The sequence below is a fragment of the Typopeltis vanoorti genome, chromosome 8, assembly GCF_054136105.1.
Source record: "Typopeltis vanoorti isolate ZY-2024b chromosome 8, IOZ_Tvanoo_1.0, whole genome shotgun sequence".
NCBI lineage: Eukaryota > Metazoa > Arthropoda > Arachnida > Uropygi > Thelyphonidae > Typopeltis > Typopeltis vanoorti.
The window spans coordinates 89,528,590-89,550,906 of record NC_143556.1 but is presented as its reverse complement, the minus strand read 5'-3'; the positions used below and the strand labels follow the sequence as shown (position 1 = coordinate 89,550,906).

The 22,317-nt window shown below is 35.5% G+C and overlaps 1 protein-coding gene across 1 annotated transcript in view; it reads right to left on the bottom strand.

Moving 5' to 3' along the window:
• Positions 1 to 22,317, bottom strand: part of LOC150104184 (rho GTPase-activating protein 7-like) — a 372,722-nt gene that overhangs the window by 303,689 nt on the left and 46,716 nt on the right. Inside the window, exon 2 of the mRNA XM_090397299.1 lies at positions 10,002 to 10,196. Within this exon, the coding sequence (XP_090253425.1) occupies positions 10,002 to 10,067 (66 nt within the window). The 5' untranslated portion in view covers positions 10,068 to 10,196. The remainder of the gene's footprint in view (positions 1 to 10,001; positions 10,197 to 22,317) is intronic.

Sequence of the window (22,317 nt, the reverse complement as noted above, 5' to 3'; positions counted from 1 at the left end):
AGGCCGGTTTGCCTGCTTGCGGGCGGAAAACCCGAGATAAACTGGGAAGGAAAACCCTACAGTCCATGCCCAAGACCGGCTAACTTGGCTATATCTGAAAAAGATTCTAAGATCCTCACGTCGACAACGGGAATCGAATCCAGGACATTCCTTTCCCAGGCATATGGTATGGTTGCGTAGCGCATAGTCACTCGACTAACCGCGCAGACAAAAGTTATTTCTTTTTCTGTCCAATATATCTATTGCATTATCCCAAAGATAATGTGCAATATTCTTTACTTCAATGGTAAATGTAAAGCTAGTCAGTTACAAATAATAATAAAATCGCACTTCACGACTTTCATAAATTTATATGTTAAATAATTTTTGATTCTTTATTTCTGGATATTAAAAAAAAATTATTATTTTTTTCTTACCCGTACACGAAATGTCACAAAACCTACAACAGCATTAATGGAGAAAATAAAGAATATGTTAATATCTTATACATTTTTCTTACAGAGCTAATTTTAATAAACTAAATAATTATTTTATTCCAAAAAATCAGATATAAAAATATACATGACATGATTATAACTTAAAATTCAACGTTTTAAACAGTTCAAAATATTTTGCGAAATCTGGAAGTTTTTTGAAAAAAAAAAAGTTTTTGCATTCTTTCGGTCTGTTAAAACGGAATTTCGCAATCTACTGTGTTATACGTATCTCTATAAGTGCCTTTATAGATTGCAATTTATTTTCTCGACTCTTTTTTTTCCCTCAAAAGGAATGTTAATGCGCGAATCATTATCTGCTAGAACTTAGACAAGGTTTAAATGGCGGCAGGTTTTGAACATGTATAAAGAAGTATCGTTCATTCGTTATTTAGTATATTTTTATAGGTGCTATTACGATACGCTTGCCAAATATTACACTTACATACTTATGTAACATGCATATTGAACTGAGAACACTCATGTTCTTACTCAAACACACAAAACAGTAACTGTTTCTTCCTTGCCACGAATCCAAACACAGTTCATTTCAGTCAATTGCATTTACCACTGCGTGACGCAACAATGCATCAATCACCTCACACACACAACACGTGTGCGCGCGTAACTTCCGCCTTTGTGCTTTTTGTAACTGACATTGGTTGCTCTTGAGAAAAAAAAAGTGCCTGTCCGAAATGCACTTGTGTGGTCTACCCCCCGCTCAGCATACACATTGACCTTCGGGTTACTTTAGTGGAGGCAATCGCGTCAGGTGAGAGGGGGAGTTGTTGCTCCCCTGCTTAAAACGATCCGTAGTAAACTGCAACAGCGCCATCTATCAGCTGACGTTTAATGATTACTGTGTTTTACACAACGAGGGTGGGCTATGAGTGCAACGTTGATGCTTTTGACATCTTAATAGCAATTTTATATCGCTAGTCTGCCCTTTGTTGGGAACTGTCGGCCTTCTCCTCAACATCTAACGGATAAGAAGTTGCAAAGGAGGGCTTGCTATGACCCACTAATAGGTAACCTACTCCTAATGTTTTCATAGGCATCAAAGGGACACACCCTGCATTAAGAAACAAGGTAGAATAGCGATCGCAGTTTGTGTCGTGTAGCGCCATCTTTTAGTCATTTGTGATACTATGATATAATTACTAAAAAAATGTTCAATTATCCAATAGCAGTAGTAAACTTTCTGGTATCACAGAAAAACTGTATTTTGTCGTATATTTTTTGTATTCGCTGAAATGCGAAATTTTTACATGTCACACAACTATTCATCTGGTTTTAAAATGCATTTTTTATTTATTTTTTCTGATTGTTTTTTCCTTGAGGCTAGCAACGATTGGTGTGTAATCCATTTACAGTGATTGATCTATTATTACACATCATTCATCATTACGTCAAAGGATCGTTCTCTCTATTAATTAGAGCTTCAGTGATAAAACTAAGTTTACTATAATACGAAACGACACGTGGTAGAGTTCGACTTAAAGAGAGATACCAACTGCGCATGAGCAGTGATGAACTCAAAGATAAGAGCACATTTGATAGCGGCTCTTTCTTTGTGTGGTGACGATAGCACTGTCGCAAATGAACAAAGTATGCTCAGAGAGGTGCGAGCAATAAATCTTCTTTCTGTTGCTACATGAACCCTGCAAGAGGACCTCAGTCGTTTAGCTGAGGTTCTTTTGTGGCATAACGGGAAGCTTTGTCATCTTCCACCTCCCATTCATTATATGGTAGAAGTGCCAGTGGTCATGCATTAATCCAGCTATTCATTTCGCTAACAAAACTGCCTTAAAATCCAGCTAGATAAAGCGCTTTCCGGTATGGATAATCCAAGGTATGCAATTGTGTAGGAAAGGCCAAAGTCCTCTAGCTTATCTTCACTCACAGTGATGGACCCAAATGTCACAGTGCCGATAGCTGAAAATGTGTACCCGCAGGTCAAGCTATTTATAGGACACTTCCTGCTGGATGTTCAATGACGCTACGATTCGACGCAGTTTGTGTGGGAATTTTTCAACTTCCTCGAAGCGAGATTCTCTTGTATCTTTTCTGTATACGACTGTTCAATACATTTTTTTTAGTTTCATTACCCTCAGAGAACTCGCTACGGTCTAAACCAAACGAGATGAATCTCGTAGATAAGGGTAAATGGTGTTTTTTGTTTTTTTTTCCCCTTACCAAAACTGTTAATCAGAGGATGAAGGGGGATTAAAACTAATACAGTTTAGATCATGAGACATTGCTGCTATATCTCTTAAAGAATTTTATTGCTATCTAAGATCGGTTGTTGCAGTCACATCAGATAAACCTTAAGGGGGGGGGGATAAACTCCTTTTCTAGGTCTTAAGGATTTGAACCTAGTTACTTTCGACAAAGAAGATGCACGTTATTATTGATGCCAAAAGAGCATCATTGATCTCTGCTTCTTATCAGAATCATTTCCATCTTTAGATGTCATTAGAGATTTCTCCTTCAGGCCATCAAATTAATTGCATTTTATTTGCTTAAAGCACATTTTGTCACAGATGTCTGTAGTATTATAGTATGATAATGAATAACAAACTACGTGCTGGCTCTTGATATGTATCAAAGATTGATGTCAAAGCATTTGTCCAATCACTATTCTGTGCTCTTATTTTCTCATCAATATTTATTTACACTCTTAAATATATCACCATCATCTAATTCCTGATGTGTACTCTCGGAAAGGGGGGGGGACATGATATTTCGAAAATACTACATGAAAAAATTAGTTTATCACAAACTTCCTATCAAGAATTTTCCTCCAAATTAATCTGTTATCTATCAAGACTCCAATATTATCAGAGATCTTGTATGCCTGAAGACACATTTCACTGTATCAATCCACCTTTGTATCTCTCCAGGTCTTTTTTCTGCTATCTTGAAAAAAAAAAAAAAAAAAAAAAAAAAAAAAAAAAAAAAACGTAGTCATATCCCCTGAGATTAGCTCTGCTAACACATTCCTGAATGCTAAACATCAAGTTCTTTCTTAATATCTTCATTTTTAATATGATACTGTCACTGATACCATCTCTTCACTCCCCTAATTTTCCTCAGAACTCCCATATCTGTGGTCTCGAGTCTTTGATCAAGTGCTTTATTTATAACTAGAATCTTTTTTTTTCTCTCTCTTAAAAATTTAATCCTTAAAATATCCCTTTGGTTGAAAAAAATCGGATCCAGTACTCGTCAATGACAACAATTTAATTCATTTTCAAATTGAAAGTCAGCTAGCCGGTCTCATACAGAGGCGAAGGATTGCCCTCCCAAAAGGAGAGAAAAACCTGCAGTGATGCAGTGAAGGAGAGACAGTATCCTGGAAGAACATTAAAGAAAAAAAAAAAATCACGATGAACTTTTAAAAATGAGCTAAGATAAGTGACTGTGTATAATGTGAAAAACTAAGATCCGAATCTACAGGATAGGACACTATAAAAAAAAAGCACCTAGGTTTCACAACTCAAATTATATGGCGAAAGATAAAATATAAATAAATAAAATAAATACTAAACGAGTTTTCTATGCTTTATTCTCACCTCCTGGAAAAAATTCGAGTTTTTAATCCTGCGAATCAGTAGAATCGGCAGTAGAAATACCCGCTTAACCCAAACACGTTATAATAAATATTACTTAAGATTTACGAACTATTGCCCTTTACCAAGCACACCCAGCCTCGGCGTTGGTGAGAAGTGGAGACCAGCTACCTGCAGATTCCCAAAAATACAAACATTAGGGATAAAGAGTGAGGCATTCTCTCTTTGAAAGGACGAAAAGGAAACGCGTTAGATTTTTTTTATTCGTTAAAGAAAGTAAAAAATATATTTTAATGTTGTGTATGGATTTCTTTTATTATTGAAGTAAAACGCAGTTTGAATCGTAATGAACTCCGATGAACTCTGGGAAATATGGGCTTTGATTAAAAAAAATAATAATAACAGAAGTATTTTAAAGAAATCCTAATTGATAAACACTTCGGGTATAATTCACACTTTGTTCCTTTTCACGGACTGACTGTCCAGCCTGAACTTTGATTTAAAGGATTTCATTAAAATTCGGAATTCTTTCAAAATATTTCGAACTGTTCAATTTTTGTTTCATTCAGACCATTTAGGGGTACTAAAAGAAGCAAAACATTTCAAGTTGCACACTGCCCTAACTTCCTCTCTGGCCAGTGAAATTTAATGAAATTTGTAGAATCTTACCTAAAATTTGGTCAAAGTTACATTTCAATAACATCCTTTTAATAGCAAAATTAACAAAAACAAAATAATACATCTATAGCACATATGCTAAAATGACTATAGGTTCAAATGTAGTGATGATGATGCATGACGTCACCGAGATTGCGAAACTCGTCATGATTGTCTGTGATCATTTCTTTTCTCGTTGCATGTTGACAGGGATTTAAGAAGGTAGCATAAAGTTGGTAGTCGGACCGGCGTTTAAGAAACACTGATTAAGAAAATGTCTAAGCAGAAGTTGAATCTGGAAGAGAGAGAAGATTACAATTACGGTTTCGCACTCTTTTTCATACTTTAGATATTATGGAATTTTGCACTTTAAAATAAAAAAAAAAGAGACGAAAAAGCAGAGTATCATCTGCTGTTCCGCACTAAAATTAAGTAGGCAATCAATGGAAACGAAACTTTTCGCATATCTAAATATCAGCAATCAGTTTTCAGCATCTGCTTAAGTGGCGCCATCTGGCGACTCATCCGGAGGTTGTTCATGAGAAGAAATACATGAAATATTAATAGAATGGTCAAGCGAAAAGGGTCATTGTCACACTTATGAATTCACATCACCACCACTATGTATCACGTGATTCAAAAGACCTAGCAGCGACGGCGAAAACTGTGGGGTCACGAAGCAGCAAATTTGACGTGTGTTATCGCAACCCTGGTTCAGGAACGACCTAGCCGTATAGCTAACTCCACTCTCTGTCCCGGAAGTCCGGCAGTACTGCCTCCGCCATTGACGGGAGCGCGTCTCCGTGGTAGTAGTGAGGGGTTTGTAGTGTGTAATTTAGAGCCAAGTTTAATAGTGGGTGGGTCCCTGAGACGGTGTTCCATTCTGCTAATGATGTCGTGAAACATGCGCGAGACTGGAATGGAGAGACGAAAGAGCAGCCATCAACATAGTTTGTTCCGGGACGAACCAAGACAGACTGAGTTCCACCTCTAGGGAAACAATTTAGAAGGGCGAGTGAATTTTAATTTTCAACTTGGTTAAAGGAATGAACAGTCAAATAATTAACTTTTCATTGAAAAAGAATCCAATCCGAAAAATGAAGTCAGCAGAATATGTAGTCGCATTGTTTTTATACTGTTCAATTGAACAGTGGGAGTAATCGATACAAAACACTGCTATACGAAACAGAATCATTAATCTTTCTGTAAAATGTGTTCAGAAGAGCCACTGTTGCAACAACCAACTGCGAATCTAAAAAAACAGACAAAATTATCACCGTTTTTCAAATCGTAAACGCTATTTGTGTGAATATAACAATTAAAAAAAATTCTATTTTGTTGTAACAACATTTAAGTCTCTTAATCTTTTTATCCTACAGAGAGCAGATTCGAATTTATTTACTTTAGATGAAATTTAAATGCAATATAAATTCATGTTACTTTTTTTGCTTTTTTTTAATTTTTTTATTTTACTTCTTGGCATGACGCATTTAATGACGTCATGAATACCTGTTTAAGGATCTTCTCTCTGCTGTTACTTGAAACTAAATTAGATTTTTTTTATCCTTCTTTACTGTAGCATTTTTACATTATATACGAAAGGAAGGTGATGTGAGGTGATTTACGATCTAATTTGGTTCTGATATTATCCATAAAGTAAGATTTATTTTTATGAAGGCAATCTGTGTATCCTGTTTTCATGGCAAACATAAAATAGAGCACAAAATTAAATACAGGGTTTCGTGGATTTGAGACACGCCTGATTTGAGAATTTTCGTAATAACGTAATTCGATATTTTGAGAAGATTTCTCATTATATGCGAAGCGTGAATTTAATACGAGGCAAAAAATGAGCTCAGATTTGTAAGCTGCAGAAGACCGTTCGTAGGGTTACCCGTAACTGTATGAACCTACATCAAAGCTGATATCTGTGCATCACTTGTCTCTCCTATACCAGAGAAAGTAACAGTGGCAAAATAGTTTACAGGTCCATCACTTCTTTCATCTCTTTATCAAAACACCGTTGAATTTTGGTGATTTTTGCACATTTATTATTATTATCTAGTTACGTCGTGATTGTGCCTTCATTGTTTCACATAGTTCTATTCCAGGAGAATAGAATTTATTATTCACACACACACACACGCTCCAACTTTGGAAGTGCCGAATTAATGAAGTAGGGTGGATTCACTGTGTTGAAATTTCAGTTCCTGTGAAATGTTCTGAAGAAGATGTTAAGTTTTTCGGTGCATTCAAATAGATGGTTCTTGCAATTGCATCCTAAGCAAAGAATAATGGTTTCCTGTACATTTTTTCTTTACATTTCTACCTTTACTTTTGTACATTTTCTACCTTGGCACTGTCCACATATTTTGTACCGTCTACCAGACTAACAATGCACCTTTTCTCAAGGAATGGTGAGTTCCTTGAGAAATTCTGTTTACCTCGCAAAGAGAATCGCTTTACCAGGAAACAGTTTTCTCCTATAAGTATCAACTGCTGTGTGACGTTTGATTTCTTGTCCCTTCTCAAGTAATAGCATTATCAATATGAGCATTTTTAATGGAGATCTTTTATGAAAGACTGTAAATTGTGTAACACTGTGTGAAGATGCAAAATATTCAATGTGAAGCAGATGAAAATTTTCACTCATAGCTGCCTACTATGCAGAAATATCAAATAATACCACATATGAAAGGAATTCTCGTTGACCTGCAACAATTGAAGTAAAAATTCAGTACTTTCGGCTAAATAGCGTTTGAGTGTTCGCTGCTCATAAAAGTTACAGATTAAGTTACAGATTGACCATTTCTAACTATACAGATATTTATGAATCACCCTGTATATTAAGTTAGAATCATATCCACTGTTTCATATTCATTTCCAATGATTTTCAGTACTTTATATATGTGTGCGTGGTATTGCACGTGTTACTGTGGAATGCTCGACCACACCTCCATTTGTTGCCTTTACATTCACTAAAGTCCTTTCATTTAACAATTTTTTTTTTCAGCGAGTCACTTTCAAATTCTTTTTTCACTAAGTAAGGATGTTCCTAAACTACAACGGTATTTCTCTAACAATAGCTTTGTTATATAATTGCTGTAGTTAGACTACAGCAATTATATAACAAAGATGTCGTAAATCAAACTCTGCATAACTGTCAAAAAGGCGGAGTTCTGCTATTTTAGAAATACCATCGAGATAGCGAACGAGACTATTGTATCATGTCTATCAGACGTCAGTTATTGAAGGACCAAACAACCCATGCTTCATGGATGAAATAAAATATCCACTAATACCACCTCCATATGAGGTCCTTTAACTTAGATGTAATTAAATAAATAAAATAAACAATTAGATTTCATTTATTTATTGATACTAAAAAGATCTTCTCCCTCTCCCGTAGTTTCTGGATATAGAAGGACTTTTTATCATTTAATTCACTGATGGAGTCTTATTTCTTGTCCAGAGCGATTTTCATTTTTATTGCATAAGAACTGATATTTTACATTTCGAATTGCTTGCTAATAAAGTATATACATATATATAATAATGGAATTTGACCTTGTAGATTGAAGAGAAGAGGGACAGTGAACTTTTTGAATAAGCTTCAGTTTTCTTGCAAAATATTACTGAGGAGTGGGGAACCTTTTAATTCCGACTAGCGATAAATTTCTTTGCCCTATCCTCCACAAAATAAAGACACGCGCGCGCACGCGCGCACACACACACCTCTGTCTCTCGTTATCATTAATCGAGTCTTTGAACCCAGAATTATTCCCTTGGAATGACTGCACAGATTTTTCTGCATGTACAAAGGAATACCTATATTTGCTGATGTGTGCTTAAAATAAAGTGTTTTGATGCTGAATTAAGATAATCGTGTGCCCGTAAATTGTGACTGCCGAGATTTCTGTAAACAATAAATACATTATAAGAAATTCAGACAGGAAAAATAACAATAAAAAAACTTGAAACTGGTCAAAAATAGAAAAGATTTATGACTTCTTTACATAAACACAGCATTATCATTATGAAAAGAAGCACAACTGTGTACAATATTAGACACATACAGCACAACCATAATACTGGATTTTTAATCATACTAATTAGTGAGGATCAGACAGAAAGGTTCATATTCTAGTATTCTTTTCGTTTTCTAAGTTCGAAAGACAAAAAAAAAAAAAGAAAAGAAAAATAAAAAAATAAATAAAACTCCCAGAATTCCGTGATGTGTGTGTGTGTGTGTGTGTGTGTGTGTGTGTGTGTGTGTGTGTGTGTGTGCGCGCGTCACGTGCCTTGTATGCGTTTTCCAAAGTGCTTTATTGTTGTTTTTATTAAATGGATTATTTTAAACAGCTCCGCAGTTGTAATCTACTTGAAAATATCCCTGTTGTCCGCATTTATATAAAATATCACGTTCAACCTTTACCTTCACTCCTCTTCATTGTATAATACCTAATGCTTGGATCACAGGAGTGGTTCTCAAACGCCACCTGTTATCCAAAAATCTAATCTAAAGCATCCTCATTACCTGGAGCTATGATGACAATTGAATTTCAAACCGAAAACCAGATGATTAGTGGTGCTCAATAAACAGTTCCGGTGTTGTTATCAAACCTGCTTTTTCGGTGGTACAATCTCTAAGATGCTGTAATCGCCCTCTGCACAAATTATGAGAAGGACGTTGAGGGGTGGTTTCTGTTCCAACCATGTTTCTTTCCATTCCTGAGGCAAAAGAAGAGAACACTCGACAGATAACAAAGTAGGGGTCGGGTCCAAGTCTGTTGAGACGTGGGAAACTCGCCTTGAAGACGCCAACAGTGAAGCTGACAAATAAAATAGGCATTTCTGTCCGACTAAGATTTACAGAAATGGGTCGTTTGCAGATTACCCCCTACGAAAGAGGAGATGAAATAGGGAAAGTTAAAAGTGAAAACACCGTGGGAGGAAATTCTTTACAGACATGAAAAAGTGACAGTAGTAAGGAAGTAGTTTCGCAAAGCGGATCGTGAAACGAATTTATTGTCACCAGGTGGAGCTACTACTTCGAAGAATTCACGTAGACAACAATGGGATCATAGAAATAATTTAACGCCTTCTCATTATGAGAATATTTACAAGTGCTTATTTATTTGTGCTTGTAAATATTCTCATAATGAGAATATTTATTAAAGGTGAGTTAAGATTAACCAAAGAAATCTTTTCTTAGATATTTGTTGTTGATCTGATTAATGGGAATACCTTTCAGTATAAGCCTCCCTCACAAAACAAAATTATATAAAATGTCTCTCACCTGCGCTTTTTCCAAATATAATTCAACTTCCCGATAGGGGTCGTGACAGTTTCTATCACTGGTCATGTCTCGAGATGCGATGCTTCGTGACAAATCTTTTCAGCAAGCAATTGTTACGTCACGCCACGCACATCACGTACTTTAGAATGATGGGATACCATTGGTCAGCAGAAAATAGGCTTTGATCTGTAGCACCTGTTGGAGACATACAATAAAAGTTCAATTTTATTTGATCGATGCTCACACAATTTATCGCTTAAATAAAATTGCATTTATGTAGCGAAATGCTACTCATCATCGTGTACTGGATTCCTCTTAAGATTAAATCATACTTTACTTTCTTATACGCAAGCGGTATGACATTCTGCTGTAACTGAGAAAAAATATTGAAATATTACAGTTTCTCCGCTATTTATCATGACATTTTATACAGAATTATTTTTAACGTAGAATAAATTTCAGTCCAGTCCACTCATCGAAACTTCAGCAATATAAATTTACATTTTAATTTCAAATTTCTTGCATATCGCCCTTCACATGCTTAAAATGTGAAGTAAAAGCTCCATGTTTATAAAATACTTTATTTTAAATTAAAAACCAATGAGCCATTAAACCACTATTTCCATATTATTTACAGTACCTTGATTACAGTTTATTTTTTCCAGGCTTAAAATGCTTAAACTTATTTTTACAGATACGTTTACCCATAATCTTATTTAGGAGCCTTCGTTTTTCAAATGGTAACGATGACTCTTTGGTTGGAAACATCTAAGTTTCGTTGAGAACGAAAAAGTAAACCTTTATAGGGAACTTTTCAATTGAAAATAAGTTAGTCAATCTGACATTTGGCAGGGTTTTTTGCATTCCGAAAGACAGAGAAACCGGCAGAGAATTACAGCAATTTAGAGATACAGCCAATGGCGATATACTGGTTGAACAAGGTGATGCCAAACATGCCCATGTCACAGCCGTAATATCATATGCAAATTAATTAATTCTTGAATGGGCGAATTTTTTTTATAAGATTCGCGCATTCCAAATGGTACAGGGGAAAGAAATTATGGGAACACAGTTTAAAAAAATGTTGCTCGCGTCTTCCAAATTGAAAGTCATAAATTCCAAAAATCACCGAAAATGAATTTATACAACATCCTGCATTCTCATTTTTTTTTCTCTCTCTCTCACACACACACGGAAAAAATACATCGAAACTATTTATTTATTATGTGTAAATTATAGTTTAAGGATGATCACCACTTTAATTGTGTGGCAATCGCTTATAAAATATGGATTTTTATCTTTCTTTCATATTTGATATATTCAAAGTTTTTTTTTTTTTTTTTGTAAGAACGTGGGAATTTTTCATAATCATACTCATACCAGTAGAACAAACTGTTAACACACTTCATATCTTCAAATATAATAATAATAAAAGTTTTGTGTTTTATTTTGTTTCTTTTTTTTTTTTTTCCCACAAGAATATGAGAAATTAAACATAGTTATACAAAACAAATTCATCATCGATGTCTTGGGGAAGCAGTTCGTCCCCTCTCTGATAGCAGTCAGGCAAGAAGGCTGTATGTTAGAAGTAATTCAGAAAAACTATTTTTGTTACTGCATTTCAGATTATTATTTTATTGCTGTCATGATAAACTACTGCAATGCTCACTGAACTACAAACACAACTAGCGATGTTGTGGCGCGCGCATTCACATAACCGAAGAGAATCTGTTTTCTTACCTACTAAGCCAAATAATCTTACACGATGTTAGTCATCAGATTTAGTTTTGGTTTTCGTAAACCACTTCCTATAGAAACCTCGTTGTTTTCCTTATCCGTCACACACACACACACACACGGGAGGGAGGGAAGAGAAAGAAAGAATATAATGGAAGTATATAACAAATATAATGAATGAGTTGAGGTTGCTGTGAACAAATGACCAGTTTCTGAAATTAATATATTAGGAACAAAAACATATTTTGAATCATCGGTAATAAGTTTTACGATATTTATCTTGTGCGAAGAAAGTTGCAGATCTTCAGTGTTGCTCAAATCCTCCAATCCCTCTCGTCCGTCCTAGGACGGGTTGAGTCCCCTCCTAATGAGGGGTTACTGGCGTATTAATGCAGCCGGTTCGCCATTCCTCTGCTGCACCACTAAGGGCAATATTCATGACTGTAATCCGTGTGTGTTCAAGGGGCGATTTGCCTGCTTGCGGGATGAAGAACCCCAGATAAACTGGGGGGGGGGGCCTGCTGTCCACGCCCAAGACCGGCTAACTTGGCTATGGCTGAGGAAGATCCTTGCGCTCCTGACATCGTCGACGGGAATCGAACCTGGGACACTCCTTCCCCAGGTTGCGAAGCGCATAGCCACTAGGCTAACAGCGCGGACTGTTGTTCAAATACAGAGATATAAATACATATTTGATTTTATATATCAGAAAATTATTTAGAAATAGGAGTAGGATTCATTTTTCTAAAATACACTGAATTTATTTATATGGTATAAACGTAAACGGCTTTATATGTTTTAATGGCGGATCCGGACTTAAGTTTTAGAAGGACGATAGAGCGAAAGAAAAAAAAAATCACAATTTTAAATATTACTACTTCAATAACAGTTCTTTAAAAATCTTACTTTATTTTAATTTTAAAAAAATAATATTTTTCTTTTTCTTTTTTTTTTATATGAATTCGTTCCATGCAAGATTGTAAACCAATCATACATTTCATACCGTCCAAACATGAAACTTTTTCAGACCGCCTCAATCCTCTAGTGAGCAGGGTGGCGGTGATCTACCATCAAGAGATGAAATCCATCTACCAGCAAAAGACATTCACAACTTCACGTCCATGGGATTCAAATACGAAGTTTGTTTGATTGGAGAACGAATACATTATCCACTGACAACCAGGTCGGCAAAAGTAAATCAGCAACTAATGGTATAAGTTATTTTGATACCTTAATTTAACTGAAAACCAAATTTCTTTTTGCTTTCGTTTTTCAGGGAAGAATGTGATTTTCCTCCTACTAAACAACCAATTTTCCCACACAATTTTTAATCAACATACGTTGAATCAACAGTTTTATATTGTGTAAAATAAAAAAAAGTTTAAATATCCTCCACCCACACCATCCAGCGTGGATGTGGGGGGGGGGGGAGGAAGAAAGTGTTAAATAGCATAATGAAAAACTTATTGCAAGGCCTCAAACATCAATGGCAACCAGTGAGATTCTTCATACAAGAACAGGCGGATACACACACATTAAAGGAAAAAAGACAAACTTATATTAACATCCAGAACTGAATGAGATTTTTCTTAATCAGAAAACTTGCTACTGGAATGTCTTTAGTTTTCCTTTAAGTTGTCCTACTCGTAAAAACAGAAATAAACACATAATCGTTAACTCTTCTCACATATCATCTGAAGGTTAACAAGAACCGAAAAATATTTGCAGAACATACACGCAAACGGGAGATATTTCAGTAACTGTCACTAAGAATGCTCCTGTTGCGAAATTCACCCGCCTATAGTGTACGCTGTTCGAAATCAGTCTTGAAAGTTTCATGCTAGTTTGTTACATGCATTGGATTATAAGCTACCAACTTGGGAGTTTCAGAAAATCGTGATACAAGCGTGGGATCCACACACACGGCTCATGTTACTCTGAAAGCTACCCCAATTCCGGTAACACAACATACTCAATTAGCTGAAGGCTTCGTGTTACGTATTCCACATAGGGCCTATCATACTCCCTTCCATAAATATTCCAGAGGCTTCTGGACATTTTGTCCTAAAGGCAAACACATGGCTCACAGGGAACAAGGAACGGTTTAATTGGACAGAACATCGTTATGAGATGGAAGGGAGAACAGCTGCCAGAGGTCATTTAAAATACGCAAGCAGTTGAATGCCTTTAATTAACAGCGCTTAATGTATGATTACGCTTTATTGAAAGCTGTATTAAATGCGCCAAAGAAAAACTGCAAATAGTAGTTTTGAGAATGGAAAACGGAAGGATCTTTTGGGACAGTTTCTACTACGACAGGCTAACAAGCTTTGGGCTATTGCCACCACTATTGGAAGCATTTCTCTCTTCCTTTCTCTCTCCCCTTGTATAAGGGGAGAGAGAAAGGAATATCTATCACAACTTGGTAGATATAAAATAACGCTTGCGAAATCTTCTTTCCACTCCTCCGAAGAAAAAAGAAAACGAATATAGATTATTTAATTTTATTTCTTTTTAATAGTTAACTATTTGTAATTCCAAGTTACATAGGTTATAGTTTAAATAAAATTATAATTAAGCGCATGACTCCGTCTCACACTATCAAATTATATTCGATTTTGAGATGGAAATGACGCCAGACAAACTATTTTTTATAAGTTTTATCAGTTTCATTTATCTTCTCTAAAATAACAATATATATACTTTTCATTCTTTTCATTTATGAATCCGATCATTTATGGGTTCTATTTAAAATTTCCTCTGATTTGCAAGTTCCTAATTTTGTTAATATTGTTACACCTTTAATTTTTCTTAATGGTTTCAATGATTTGTCTAATTTTTGTTGTTGCTGCACGTGTTTCTGCTGTATTTTAATTATAAACAACATTTTAAGTAGTTTAAAATATTTATAGAATGTTAAAACATAGCAACAATACCTATGAATGTTTCGTGTTATAATATAAATATATTATGACAAAAAATTCTAAAAAACAAGCACTCTTGTTAGCACCCTGAAAATTAAATTTATTAAATATTTCTTATTGAAAGTATATAAACTACGAATATGTCTTGTTTAATAAATGTTATTAGAAATTTATAAAAATTAGATATAAAATATGTTTATTTTTAGCGAAGCAAAGGTGAACAAGTTTCTGATATAGTATTGTTATAATGCAGAGCTTGCTCCACCTTTGCACTTGTGTTTCATTCTATGTGAAAGACCCGATCTTGTTGCTGACTATTTCACATTTTTAAAAAGTGTTCATTAAGCAGCCTCCGTAGCTCAGTCAGTATAGACGAAACCCTTTGGTCGGAAAGACTTGGGTTTGAAAGACATTTACTGGTATCTTTCGACGAAAGGTGAATTAGCCGATCTCATACGGATATAGGGTTTTTTTTTTTCGCCCGGAAACTCGGGTTTTACGTCTTCCAGAACAGGCAAACCGGCCCCGTGAACACACACGGCTACAGTCATAAATACTTATGGAAAGGAAGGCAACGGAGAACGTTGAGTCATATTTCCCTAGTAATTAGCTGCAGCCCTCTCGAAGAGATGAGGCTGCAGGATTGGAGTTCTTTAAGCGTGAACCTAAAGTTTTTTTTTTTTTCTTTCTCTTCCCCGGTTTTCATAGAGGATGTAGTGAAGAGGAGTGAGTGGGATTGGTGACATTTTTTTAGTATAAAATAGTATACTATATTTTATACTAAATTAAAATGAAGAACTGTGGCTGGAATGTATTCTTTTAATCTATGAGTCGTGAAAATCTTATTGCAGAAAATTCCATGGCATCTTTCGTAATAAACAGCAAATTAAAACGGCTGCATAAATGAACACCTTAGCAGGTAAATACTCGATATGATAATCGTCGTAATTGTGTATATTTACAACTATAACCTACTATATACTTTACAGTTTAATTATATTAGATTTATTTATGTACAAGTAAGTTTGTTCCATTTAGTACACGTCGATCCAAACCTGCATTTTCTAATCGTTTGTTTCTGCTAACCACAAAAGCCTAAGATTATCACACATGTCTAAATAGAATTTAAAGCTCTTTTCCAAAATCATCCCAGAAACATGCCAAACTATTGAATACCTTAATCTCTATATGGATTCAAACGGATAATCTCTACAAAGGAGTCAACAGAATTCTAATGAGGTCAGTGCAATAAAATACAAGCTAATATTCTTAGAGCAGATCGTGGATGCGATTCTTACAAACACTTTTAGCAAACTTAGACACGAGGACCATTATTTGGTAACTTAGTATAGCGATGGATTTCGGTTTTATTCTCATTAAAAAAAAAAAAAACTTCTTTTCCTTTTATGAGAATAATTTTCTAAAATGAAATCAAACAAGAATGACAAATATGTAAAGACAAAAAAAAATCTTTTATTTCGCGTAAACTAAAATCCTGATATAAAAATGACACCATTATAAAGGTTTCTCATGGAATGAGAGAAGAAATAAAAAGGCAATTCAGCGAAAGTTCTTTCTCACCGAATTTTTGACACGTGAAACATTAATCTGACACAGCTTACTCTAACCAGGCCATTGTAATGCAAGTAGAGTCACCTGAAGAGCAATGTTACCTAGCCATAACACCGGCCGTTCAATGCAGAGAATCTTAAGCTGAAATCTTTTTATCTTGTTATCCTCTGATAACATTGATTTGAGGCTTCATATCATAGTCACTGCTACAGCTTAGCATCTATCACTCTGTCCCACACAGAACCTATGATTAATAATCGCTACTGAGTGCCCATTCAACAGCCGGCAGACTGAGGCCCAACTAGGATGTTCAGTCAGTTATTCAGCGCCCAGTTTAATCGTTCCCATACGCTTTCAATAAATAGGAGGGGGGGATGAAATGAACATTCCCTTCTGTCTATCCTTGTAAAATATCTAGATAAAAGCTATTGAATACGAAGATAACTGGCGTTAATCATATCTGTCGATGAAAGAGAGAGAGAGAGAGAGACTTTCTTAGATGTTTTTATGTAAGCTCAGCACATGCCTGTCAGATCACGTGATTACCGCTATCTCAGACCTTTCAGTGACTTAACATTGACCCTCGGGAGTTCAAATGTCTTTCACAATAACCACATATTGACGAGGAAAAAAACGTTCAGTTACAATGAGGTTCGCATTACAGTACCTCTGTATAGGTCGAGTATGTGCGCGAACTCAGAAGAGAGACCGTTAGAAGGCACGCCAAAAATGTTCCTTAAAGAGAGTGTTCTTACCAATCCTATTATCCTATATTTCATTCAAAGTTCAACAGAGGGCGCTGGCGTAAATGCTTGCTAGTGGTGAAGGGATGGAGAGAAATCTTATGGAGGTATTTAAACATCAGCTGCGTTAGATTTTATTTTCAATATTTGTATGTTGCCATAGGAACTCATTGAAGAGCATGCCCAGATTTTTACGGTCCTTAACACTTCTCACGTAAGAACCAGTTTTCATACAATGTGTAGATTTGATTTGTAGCGACGAAGTTTCCCTAACATAGAAATTTAAAAATTGCACAAAGGCGCATTTAAGTCTGTTATCGTCTTTCTAAAATAATGGAACAGAAAGTTCTGTGTAGTCCAAAGGTTCAATTTCTTTACTTTTTTTTTGCGATAATCATTACCAGCTGCTATTCTAGACTGCTGTGGCTGGTAACCGTGTGGATGAATACTATATATACTGTACATATATATATATATATAAAAAGATAGACGTGATGGGAGTTGTGTTCAAAAATAAACACATTACAAAGCATCCTTGCTGTCACATCCCAGACATAGAGGGGAGGAGCAATAGACTCGAAGAATTATTCGACCAGACTGTTCTCTTCTTTCACTTCATCAAAGTGAGGATATTGAGTTACACAACCACTTGCTTAGTTAAGGAAGAAAAAGAAAAGAAAAAGAGCAAAACACCAAAATAAACTAGCCTTTATTCTCATACGGCTAATGATCACGCATAGTTGTTTGTTAGGATGTTTTTGTTTATTTGCCATACGTAATGAACGAAATCCTACTAACGCAATGGACTTGAGTCACAAATAGCTGTGGTGAAATATCACTGACCCAAAGAGGCGATAAACGAAGCATAGAAATGTCTGAAGTTTCACTGACACTAATATTAGTCACATCACAAACGTCACACTTGTTCTTATCGACTAGTAAATCGGCAATATCGACCCTCCCCTTAACCGGTCAACTATCTTTTCAACGTTCGGTAACTCAAAACCCCTTCTACCACCTCCCTTCTCACACACAAACAGACCCAATAAACAGCGGCATCATCAAAGCATCCCTCCTTCCATCCCCTTTACTTCCTGGAAGTAGGACACGATGGGAGTTAAACGTTAACCTCCTGCCTGCTGGGTCACCGATCCTAGCCCACCAGGGTTTCTCCCGTATTCCTTTTCAAGGCAATTCGCAGAAAGGGTACGAATAAAAGACATGTGCCGATAACTGGCTTCTCAGCTGTTCCTTTCATTTATCATCTATCACCACAGTTGAGCGCCTGCTAAACCTGGTACTCCCCCCCCCACACACACACCAACAGTGCTGTTCATTTCCGAGAACCCGGATGTTAACATCACGTGGTAAAACAAATGTTTCTACCGTCCTGTTTGGGAACTTTAAGTGAAATGACTCCCGGTGGCGAATTTTTTTTATTTTTTATTTTTCTGTCTGTCTGCCTTCGTGTAGGCGATTGCCAATCCCTCCATCTTTAAACTTTTAAAGATACAGCAAGAAGTTCAGCACACAGGTCACGTTTTATTGCATTAAAATTATGCTGGCGACCCTTTTGTTTACAAGCAGCTTTTGATTGTGTAACTTAACTTCGAACCAAATTCTGTCCTGGTTCTAATTCACTAGGTCGCAAAAAGCTAATATGAGAAACTGCCTAAATACTAGAAAGATTATACAGCAAGAGAGAGAGAGAGACTTGCGGAAGAATATTGGTTGTCATGAATACTATGTATTGAGTTATTTTAAATTATTGAAAAAAAAAAAAAATTAATCTAATAAATAAATTTGAAATTACTTTCATTATTCTGTAATTTATAAACAGAACTGAGAAAGAACACAAATAAGATTTTCTATAGGCAATGTCTAACAGAAACTGCAGTTATTCAAAACGCATTACATTATGGATGAAAATTAGAAAAGACAAAACCGAAATCTAACTTTAAGCTTGACGAACTAGCACGTTTTCACATTCATTTCACCCATTTTTAGCAATCTTTCTCAAAAATTACAATTATTTGTTAAATAATAAATACAATTATTTATTAAAACAGCTCGCCTACTCCGTATAGGGAAATAAAAGGAGTTTGCGGATTTATTTTATTTTATTTTATTTATTTTTATTTTTTGAAACGTACAAATTAGCCTATGAATACAAAGAGAAATTTATACGATCCAGTATAAATTTTTCATTCCACTCGTTTCTTCTATTTAAATTATTAGATTAGTTATTTAAACTAGTTTGATGACCCATCATGTGAAGGTCAGTAAAGGGAGAATGAAAATTCTTTGTGAGCTGGAGACTCAAAAATGAGCTCATATCTTCTACTTTTTTTCCTAAATTTCATTAGGAACATTGGAGTCTGTAAATGCTTTCCATCGGTTCCTTATCTTTGCTATTGGTCTTAGTTCAGCAAAACTTTTCTTCTCACATTCTATTAAATTCGATCTCTTCCATGAATTTTTATGACGGCCACGCTTTCTCTTTCCTTGTGGATTCCATTCCAGGGATGCGTGACAGATTTTTTCATGATCTTTCCTAAGTGCATGTCCAATCTATTTAAATTTTCGTTTTCTGATTTTTTTCAAGCTTAACTTTTTGCTGATTTGTTCTTTTCCAGAGGTCTTCGTTAGTAATAAATGAGCTCATACCGTATTTACTCGAATACAACTCGTATACCTCGCACCCCTGATTTTACTTTATGAAAAAATAAATTAAAAAGCTTCGCAAATAATTCGCATAAGAAAAAAAAAGTTCAAAAACTTTAAGAAATATATAGTGAATGTTGTTATGGCAGTTTCAGATATTTTGGAAGTCGGTTCAAGAGCATCACTTTTTCAACTCGAAAATCGTCAGCTTGCCTTTGTCTTGAGTCGCACAGTCTTTTATTAATACTGCATAAATATGGAAGCAACCAGTAGAGGAAATGTGAGAGTGAAGGCATTGACTTCTTCTCGATCTTGGATTGAGTGGGGGTGGATTAAGATTAAGAGCCATCATTAGAACTGTTGTGCAACTGGATTTTGAGAGCTTGGGACTTTCGGATATATCGCGTGATGAAGGTGAGCAGCTGATCGCGTAGATAACGTTGATAATTAACATTTAAATGCATTCATTTTATAAATAATGTGAGCAGTTATAAATTATAATGAATACTGAGGATTTAATTATAAATAAACATCAATTTAGTTTTTTCCTGAAAAACTATAGTTTCCAAAAATCTCCGCAAAAATCTCGCACCACGATTTTTTTTAACTTTAATTTTTGGGGGAAAAAAAGTGCGATATTATATTCCAGTAAATACGGTACACAACTGCTTTTTCCCCCCCTTTTTTTATGTAGACGAGTATGATGAACAAATAGCCATGGCGCCACCTTAATAAGATGTAGGACTTCTTTTCGCTGGATGACCGCAGTAATCCTACGGATCATACTCACACTGAATTCACATTGAGATTTTTTTAGTATTCCAAGCACTTCCAGTTCGTCGACTTCAAAGATCATATCCACGCCTCTGATATGATCACTTAGTAATTCAACTATTTCTTTGGATTCTGTTATCTTTATACCAGAAGAATCCAAGGATAGTTTTCCATAAATATTTTTCTTTCAACTCATTAGCGAAAGAATTCTTTAGGATTCACTTCGGAATGTTCAGCCAATTCATTTCATAATGTGATTTTGCCTTCCGTACCATGCATGTCACTTTTCTTGCATGTGCCTTGTACTGTTCATGAGCTTGTTGGTCACATCTGAGCTTAGGAACTCTCCACAACAACTTCTTTCTCAGCTCATGCTTGATGGTACTACTTATCCATTTATTTATTTCTCTCACCTAAGCCAAACAGTTCAAGAGTAGCTCGAACTGTTTGGCTACTAAGCTTCTCAAACTATTAAAAAAAAAAAAAAAAACGATGAATAGTTATCATTAATTCTTTGTATTTCACTGACTACATTCTCCATCATTCATCCCTTATGGAACATATAGTTTTCCTTCATCAGTATTTCTGGTTGGCCAAATGGTTAGCGTACTCTCCAAAACCGGTCCCGTGAACACACACGGCTACAGTCATAAATACTTACGGCAAAGAAGGCAACGGGAAACCACCTTTCATAATCATCTCTCTAGTAATCAGTTTCAACCTTCTCAAAGAGAGGAGGCCACAGGATTAGGATTATGCAACAGTCAACATGCTGGGGGGGTTCGAATCCCCGTGCTCATGGATCTTTGTGTTTACTATTATTATTATTACATGACACCTCCAGGGAGTCCAAAGACTCATCAAGGGAGGGCACTTACTCTACAATTCTCCGTCTCCACCACTCAATCCACCAACTGACCAAAACTACACTAACGCCATCTACCGCCGACCACCACTAGTATTTTCACAGACAATTACAAACATCCATGCCCACGGCGGGATTCGAACCCGCAGCCTTTTAGCTGGAGCAGATACGCTAACCACTCGGCCAACCAGGTCGGTAACGTGGGAGGTTAATTTCACGCTCGCTGTGAGACTACTTCCCAGCTTAATAGAAACCTGAAATAGCATGAAAAAGTTCCATGTTTGGTTTCTGGAGTTTCCGAATTATGCAAAAAATAAACTATATAAAATGAAAATAGAAAAAAAAAATCCTTTGCGCACCCACGGTACCAATGTCCTATAAGATTACAAGGAACGTTGGTGAAAAATAATAGTTTGCAGTTGTTTTTGGTTGCAATGACCTGGGTTGGAATCCGATCTAGGAGGTGAAGAACCCTCATAAGGACTTTTCTTATGAAGGCGAGTAAGCCTCTCAAGTGGAGGTGCAAGGTTTATTATTCCACTCGATGACTCGAGATTTTCCTCCCAGAAAAAAAAAAAAAAAAAAGCCAGAAGAATACACGCAATTAAGAGACAATACATTAGCCTCATAGCCTTGTCCGTAATTAAAAAAAAATAATAATAAAATAAAATAAATAAATAATAATAAAAATAAAAAATAATAATAATAAAATCGGTAATTGTTAAAAAGGCAGATATCGACAGTATTTTTTTTTTCTTTCTTTTACTGTCCTATTCCATATTAGTTATGTTACAATATGTACTCTATCGTGTCCGATAAAATTACCGGATAAATTTTAACAGAAATTCCAAATCCCAGATTTCATTAAATTTTACAGAATGTGCAATTATTAGTATTAGTTCGAATCATTTCTCAAAACTTGATAATACAAATGAGTCAATTGAAACCAAATAGAATTACGTAGACATCATCTGGCGTGTATCCTGCTGTCTACTATGTTTGACCACAGAAAATGGCAAGATTGAAACTTAAATTAT